The sequence below is a fragment of the Melanotaenia boesemani genome, chromosome 14, assembly GCF_017639745.1.
Source record: "Melanotaenia boesemani isolate fMelBoe1 chromosome 14, fMelBoe1.pri, whole genome shotgun sequence".
In the NCBI taxonomy this organism is placed as follows: domain Eukaryota; kingdom Metazoa; phylum Chordata; class Actinopteri; order Atheriniformes; family Melanotaeniidae; genus Melanotaenia; species Melanotaenia boesemani.
In genome coordinates this window covers 16,147,891-16,156,435 of record NC_055695.1, presented here as the reverse complement: position 1 = coordinate 16,156,435, position 8,545 = coordinate 16,147,891, and the positions used below count along the sequence as shown (strand labels likewise).

The window sequence follows — 8,545 nt, the reverse complement described above, 5'->3', positions numbered from 1 at the left end:
GTTAAGATATGCTTACATTAATAGTGTTTTGTATGTAAACTCATAATTGACAGCCTATGCAAATCCAGTGGAAGAAAAGATAAAAAGTAATATCTAATAAAAAAAAAAAATGAGCAAGAGTGTAAATAGCGTACAACTGCACATAACTTACCGGTTTACTTTCCACAAATAGTGTTTATGCAAAAAAAAAACTAAATTCAGAAGATAAAAGTTCAAACATACATTATATGAGATTTGCGACTGTAAACGGGTAGTAATCATCTAAAGACAACATATTATTCTGACAGCAAGTTAAGTCAACGCCTCAGAATACGGCTGCAACCGTGGTGGGTGTGATTGGTTGTGCCACATCTTGTTGCTAGGCTGTTAGCTTGCAGTTGCTGTAGCCGATGCTCCTGCATTTTTCACCTCTACCATTGAATTATGCAAAGAGCACCCTGGTTTTAGAACGACAGAGGTATGCACGCATAAAAGTACTACTTCAACATATCATACCAAGCTTAGGTTCAAGAAAATAAATGTCGAACTGCAGGTCAGCAACCCACATCAAGGCGCAAAGTCGTTACTTGCTAACTTAGCACCCTCGATAGTTGAGATGTCAACAGGTTGCTGCATTCCGTATTCTTGCGTATACTTTTATCATATTCTGTTTCGCAATGGTGTGGTTAAATTCCTGCGTAGTTATTTAAGTATTGTAAGGACTTGCTAAATAAAACGCACGTGTTTCGTGAAGCCCCGAACAAGCTGTCGAGGAAATTAACTATATTAAACAAGCATGTGCTTCCACTCTTTCCCATTAGTTAATTTCATCCTTTCTTAGTGTTAGAGTGCTTTCCACACAAGTGGAATCAGTGTTTGCGATGTAATAATGGCATCAAAATGTAAAAACTTCGGCAAACTAGCAAACCTACAAGATGTATTTAACTTGGTTGGTAAAGAACATTATGAAGAGCAAATTGCTTATTGTAATTAAAATACAGCTGTGTCAAACGGAAGCCATTTGGTTTATTTATTTATTTGTTTATTGAGTCAAAATGGAAGTTACAAGTAATAATATAAGTGGCAAATATAAACTTGACACCAAAATTAAGGAAGTTTGTTTTTGGTTGATTGTTTATCCTCTTTTAATAATATTAATTTGTGTTGTATTAAACGTTGTTGGAAGGCATGATTAGTCGATTTTACAACAAAGTATAACTTGCAAGGATTGTGCTTCTGTGAAATGAGCAACACTGCCAAATGTGTGCCAAAATCCTTTATAGTCTTATTGGTATTCACTCTTGTTTTGAGTTGCTTGGTAGATTGGATGATTGTCCTATAGTAATAAGGAAAAACATAATTATATTACACTGTCTGGGGCCTCAGTTGCATGTAGAACAGGGATGTCCAAAGTCAGTCTTTTAGGGCCATTGTCCTGCAGGTCCTGGATGTTTACTGCTGCAGCACACCTGAGTCAGATTAATGGGCGGTCGACATGCTTGGGCAGCACTTGACGACTGTCTGTTGAGGAGTGTCATTTCATTTGAATCAGGTGTGTTGGAGCAGGGAAACATCTAAAACCTGCAGGACTAGGGCCCTCGAGGACCAGAGGTGGACACCCCTGGTGTAGGACAAGGATCCTCAATCCTTGTCCTTCGAGGGCTGGTGTCCTGCTGGTTTTTCAAAGTTACTCTGCTGCATCACACCTTACTCAGATCAGTAGGTAGTTAACAGATTTGCAGAGCTTGCCATCAAGCTGAGTCTGAATTGGGTGTGTTGCAGCAGGGCAGCTTTTAAAACCTGCAGGACGCTGGCCCTCGAGAACCAGGAACTTGGCACCTCCTCCTCATTCTGGTCACTAGTCTGGAGACATTTGGCTGTGGGATGATATCCCATTACTCAACCTGGAGATGTTGAAGGTCAACCATCAAGGTCGTGTTGGTCACTCAGCATGTACAGTAAGCCTAAGCTGATCCCACAAGCGTTGAGTGGGGTTGAGGTCTGGACTCACAGCATGGAAGGTCATTACATCAGGCAGTCTGTGATGTTCCACTGGGCCTGCTTGCCGTCGCCCTGTGCTGCTTGGTGCCTGCAGTCGTGGGCCTCCGCTGCTCTCAGCTTGGAGGGTACATAGTTCTCCCTGCTTTGGCTCTCCTGGGCTCTGTACTCTGTGGGCGTACTGGATCCATGGGTCTTGGGCACCTCCTTACCTTCTTCTGATGTGTTAGGGCTGGGCATGGTCGCGGCTCCCTCATGAACACACGGTTCACATCTGCCATGTGGTTAGATGCTCACACATGCATGCACACTGATGTGCCCCTGCTGACATGTGCTTTCTGTTGGTTTTTACTGCACTGATATTGTTTATATTGGTATTGTAATCACATTATGATAATGGAAGTCTAATCTGTTTCCCTTTCCAGATTTGATTTCTGTTCTTTTGTCTCTGTACCCCTTTTTTTTCTATCATTATGTTTCGCTCTTTTTGTCCTCTGTTTATCCTGTCTGGTTTGGCATTGATATAACAGTTTATGACAGAGCAAAAGTTAAAAACACAAACATAATAATAAAAGGGATTTACATTATCAAGGGCAGGCAAATATACAAGATGCCTACCTTAGAAAAGTAAATCTGTCTGGCACAATTTGGCACACAGACCACCGTTTTGCATGTCATGATGATGCTGAACAGGACAGGGTTTAAAAACAGTCTTGCACGTAATACCTTGATTTAAAAGTGACTAATCAGCCTTTCTAGCAATGTATAATACAACACCAGTTGCTATTATGAATGGGTAGAAAAAATTATTAATTTCCTTACTTTGTGTGCAAAGTGTTTTTACTTTTTTGTTGTTGTTTGTTTTTATTATTATTATTATTTTGGGGAAAGAAATTATTGGCTTGTTAAACCACAGTGTTAATGAAGTGCTACATCTCATGGACTTTAGTACTTGAGTAGTAGTCAGTACTTAAATCAGCGTTTCTACCACCACCTCTGGGCTTTACGTTCAAACTAAAGCATTTTTTTTTCTCTTACAGGAATATGATGGCAACTTACCAGTAATGACCAGCACAAAAATGATGACTGTTTTTTCTCTTACATTCCCATTTACATGACACAGGCAGCTAGATATGGGCTTTTTAAGACTGGTGGCCAGAATTATGGGTAGGATCAGTACATTCAGATCCTATCAGTTTGTGCTTCTACTGGCTGCTGCACTCGCTGTTGTTGCTTTTTACTACTTTGGCTCAGAGAGGCACAGCTTCTCCAGTACCACAAAGAGGATAAAGCAGACCCAGGTCAACACAAACAGAAATGATGCAGACCTAGCAGTGGACACCAGGATGTCACAGTTGGCTGGATCAGAAGAACAAGGAGTAGAGAAACAAGATGTAGGAGGGGAGGGTGAGGTTTTAGGGTCCAGAAAAGAAAAAGGAAACACTGAGGCTGGTGGTCATCATTATCATGCACTCATGATGTTCACCAAGGTGGACAGGAGCCGAAGCCTGCAGGATAAATTTAGAGTGGCCATGTTGTCTATGGTGAAGCATGCACATTTCCTGGAAGGAGAAGTGTTGGTGCTTCATTTTGTCAGTGACGAAGCTAGCCAAGAACTGGGCCAGATGATGCTACAGGAATTTCTCCAAGATGCATCATTTCAATATGAGGTAAGTAATGCCACTTTCTGTTTCCATGAACAGCAGTATTCCAAATAAGGACCTTATTCATTATGAAATATTTTTTTCAGTTATGTTGTCATGTTTTATGTTATGCTGGAATATTCACATATGCATATGCACTATAGCATAGTTCCATTGATGTGCTAAAACACTTGAGTCTGGCTTTCTGCTCTTTTCCATACTGCTAGAAATAATAATAATTCATGCATGAATGTAGCAAGTAATCCTTTGGAGTTTTTACAAGCTTTTTGTATCAGTGTTCATGCTGATAATTTGCTGTTACATGAATTATCTGCTGACCTGTACATTAAATGATATTGTAGATAATTTTAAATAAAGGTAGTTTTGGTAACAAAACAAAAAGTGTCATCTATATCAGTGGGTCTATGGAAGGTATGAAATGGAGAAAGTCAGACCATGCTTTTGCCCACTCTCCATTAATTTTCTAGTGCTCATGTGTAAAAAAGGATACAGGGCATCTGGAAAGTATTCACAGTGCTTCACTTTTTGCACATTTTGTTATATTACAGCCTTATTCCAAAATGGAATAAATTCATTTTTGTCAAAATTCTACACACAATACTCCATAATGACAATGTGAAAAAGTTTTTTCTTTTTTTACAGATTTTTGCAAATTCATTAAAAATAAAACACTAAGAAATCACACGTACATAAGTATTCACAGCCTTTGCTCAGTACTTTGTTGATGCACCTTTGGCAGCAATTACAGCCTCAAGTGTTTTTGAATATGATGCCACAAGCTTGGCACACCTGCCTCTGGGCAGTTTCGCCCATTCCTCTTTGCAGCACCTCTCAAGCTCCATCAGGTTGGATGGGAAGCATCGGTGCACAGCCATTTTCAGATCTCTCCAGAGATGTTCAATCAGATTCAAGTCTGGGCTCTGGCTGGACCGCTCAAGGGCATTCACAGAGTTGTCCTGAAGCCACTCGTTTGATATCTTGGCTGTGTGCTCGGGGTTGTTGTCCTGCTAAAAAGATGAACCGTTGCCCCAGAGATCAAGAGTGCTCTGGAGCAGGTTTTAATCCAGGATGCCTCTTTACATTGCTGCATTAATCTTTTGCTCTATCCTGACTAGTCTCCCAGTTCCTGCTGCTGAAAACATCCCCATAGCATGATGCTGCCACCACCATGCTTCACTGTAGGGATGGTATTGGCCTGGCAATGAGTCTTGCCTGGTTTCTTCCAAACATGACACTTGGCATTCACATCAAAGAATTCAATCTTTGTCTCACCAGACCAGAGAATTTAGTTTCTCATGGCCGGAGAGTCTTTCAGGTGCATTTTGGCAAACTCCAGGTGGGCAGCCATGTGGTTTTTACTAAGGAATGGCTTCCACCTTGCCACTCTACCTTACAGGCCTGATTGGTCGATTGCTGCAGAGACGGTTGTCCTTCTGGAAGGTTCTCCTCTCTCCACAGAGGAATGCTGTAGCTCTGACAGAGTGACCATCGGTTTCTTGGTCACCACCCTGACTGGGGCCCTTCTTCCCGATCATTCAGTTTAGACAGCTGGCCGGCTCTAGGAAATGTCCTGGTGGTTCCGAACCTCCTACATATACGAATGATGGAGACCACTGTGCTCATTGGGACCTTCAAGGCAGCAGATATTTCTCTGTACCCTTCCCCAGATTTGTGCCTCAAGACAATCCTGTCTCAGAGGTCTACAGACAATTCCTTTGACTTCATGCTTGGTTTGTGCTCAGCCATGCACTGTCAAGTGTGGGACCTTATATATAGACAGGTGTGTACCTTTCCAAATCAACTGAATTTGCAACAGGTGGACTCCAATTAAGCTGTAGGAACATCTCAAGGATGATCAGTTGAAACAGGATGCACCTGAGCTCAGTTTTGAGCTTCATGGCAAAGGCTGTGAATACTTATGTACATGTGATTTCTTAGTGTTTTATTTTTAATGAATTTGCAAAAATTTCTAAAATTAAAAACCGTTTTTACATTGTCATCATGGGGAAATGTTTGTAGAATTTTGAGGACAAAAATTAATTTATTCCGTTTTGGAATAAGGCTGTAACCTAACAAGATGTGGAAAAAGTGGAGCACTGTGAATATTTTACAGACGCACTGTATATTAAATGTATTCATGTAGTTCTATAATCTCAAGGCAAAAGGAAAAGATCTGGCTTTGCATTGAACTTAGAGTGCTTTTTGGTGCCTATTCAAAGTTAGGCTTACAAATAGGTCCTGTTGTCTTTTTCCAAGACAACCAATGCAAGCCAGTGCTGACAAACAAGCTTTTAGTTTGTATCTGTTGTCCTTTTCTACATTACACAGTGGTGACAACATCTTTGCATCCAAGAAGCCTTCACTCAGAGTAGGCTAAATTTAGTTTAATCAGAACATCAATAATTTTAAATGAGATTTTTTTTTAGCTCTAGTTAGTTTGTTTAGATGACATTACATCTCTTGTAGTGTGACTGTTGCTCATTTGTGTGTTGCAATGATGAAACATAATATTGAGTTGGTCTCACTTCAGCTACCATGGCTGTAGTTGGGTGACCCATTTTTGCAGATAAAACACACATTTTGGACAGACTTTGCATACTCAGTAAATTTTAGTGCATAAACATCCTGTAAACCTAGTTGCTATGAATCTTTACCTTTTTATGTGAAATAGTTGTTGTTGTCCTTGTTTTCTTTTTTTTATTATTATTTTTATGTGTTGTATTGCGAAGGACTGAGGCATTAAAGAAAACATAGAGAGCTTGTAAAAGAGTTTCCTGGGTCTTGTGATACTTTGGCAGGTCACTGAATGAAATGGGTGGGCCTCTGGTCTCCAAAAAAAATCAGACATCCTCAGAATCTGTCACCAGCTCAAATGGTTGCTTAGTGTAAGGCATCCTGACCCTTCACAAATCAAAAGTTTTTGTCTGTGATCAAGACCAAAGCTGTGGGTGCCATCTTAAGTAGAAACACATGGGGGCAGTGTTTGCCTGCTTAAATGACCCATCATTATGAGGCTATATGTTGCACGTCCTGCCAAAAAAGAGGATTCTTCACGGTTTCACATATCCTGCCCAGTTTCCCCCTTTTTTGTATGCTTCTCACAGCACACACTCATAAACTTGTTTACAAATTACGGATCCAAATTCTCCTCAGTAGTCAAGCTCTGTTTTTCCCCCTTTTCAGGAATGTCTCATCATTTTAAAACATCTGCTGCTTTTTATTATCTTAGGATGATCCCGTTCCTGCTTGTAAGGGTTTGGAGGTTTGCTCAGCTTGTTGTCTTTGGCAGTTTTGCAGCTGCAGGTTGGGTTGCATGTCACACCAGGAACACAGCTGAAGTGTGTATTGTAAAGAGTTGCATAAGTTCACCAGTTTGGTGTGTGTTGGTAAAGTATTGTGACAACTGCAACAGGAACACCAAATTGATCTTTGTTTTACCAGGTAAAATCACTGTTTTTCAGTGTTACTTTTGCTGAAGTTCTTAATGAGTCATGGCCATACTGTGCAGGGGTGGTGTAGATACTCATTCAGGTTATGGTAATCCTAAGCCTGAATAAAGGCAACTGGACTTCTTTTTCTTGGCGTTTAAAAAAACATTTCACCTCTTTTTCAAAAGGCTTATTCAGTTCAGTTGAGATCTGAAAAGATCTTTTAATTGATAGGTTAAGGAAAATGAGTCCAACTGCCTATATTTAAGCTCTTTGAATATTCTATAAAGTGATATGTGAACAACACAAACAAGTGCTTGTTCTGAGAAAATCTTCATCTTTGAGTGTAATAAGAATTTCTCTGCAGCAGCTCCTCCTGGACAGGACACACTAAACTGTGTGCCCACAGATTTCAATTCTGTGAGCATGAATAATTAAAGAAAAGATACAGATAATTACATCTATGTGCACAGATTACATATTATGCGCATGAAGTTTTCATTTGAGCATGTTTATTAACTGAGTGTGGATTTACAGATGGATCTGTTTTCTTTAAAGAATACCAAATTCAGCTGTAATAAAGGGATACAAGTGGCCTCTAGAGAAGTTGTTTTGAGTCCAAACTGTGCCATGCACTGTAAAATACTATAACACTGGAAAAGGGCATTTATTTCTGATACATTCAGATTTCCACATCCATCAGGATAATATATGAGCTGATTGTAGGTGTATTGTTACTTGTTTATATGTCAGATGTTGAATTCTTCAAACAGAAAATTGCTGTACAGGAATCACAAAGTTAAACAATATGTTTGACATTGTTTATACAGTTTATTGTTTAGACATTAAAGGTATACTCCAATGTCTATTAGCATTGTTACAAAGTCCCCATATTTAAAAATGTATATCTTACTGGCTCATACATGTATAAAAACATAGTTTCTTTTACTGTCTTTTTGAACATATCAACACATTATATCTGCTTGCAACCTGTATGAACAAATGGGTGAAGATAAGATTTGCAACAGGTAGGGTCGGGTGATTATGGCTTAAAGTTAAATAGCTCCCCCCTTGTGTTATCAGTTCTTTGTAGCCTTTTTATGCTTATTTAAAGTTTTGGCTTCTTGTAACTTTTTTATTTTTTTATTCAGAATTAGAAACATGCTAAACAAATATTGTTAATTGCTCTGTTTCATTATTCATGTTGGCAAAGTTGTAAAAAATGTTGAATTTGCTGTTGGCTGTAGTTATAAATAGCTTATAATATGCAAATGTCAACATTGCACAAATGTTAAATTTAGTATTATTTTTAGGTCGTTTTCTATTTACAGCTTCTCTGCCATCTTACTTTGCTCATGAAACAGCCAATAGAAAATTCAATTTTGTGAACAAATTCATATATATCGGGGCGGCAGTGGCTCAGGCGGTAGAGCAGGTCGTCCAATGATCGGAAGGTCGGCGGTTCGATTCCAGCTC

At 39.4% G+C, this 8,545-nt stretch overlaps 1 protein-coding gene across 1 annotated transcript in view; it reads left to right on the top strand.

Moving 5' to 3' along the window:
• Positions 1-320: 320 nt before the first annotated feature.
• xxylt1 (xyloside xylosyltransferase 1) overlaps positions 321-8,545 on the top strand; it is a 29,719-nt gene continuing 21,494 nt past the window's right edge. Inside the window, exons 1-2 of the mRNA XM_042006779.1 lie at positions 321-457; positions 3,018-3,647. Coding sequence (XP_041862713.1) covers positions 3,111-3,647 — 537 coding nt within the window. The 5' untranslated portion in view covers positions 321-457; positions 3,018-3,110. The remainder of the gene's footprint in view (positions 458-3,017; positions 3,648-8,545) is intronic.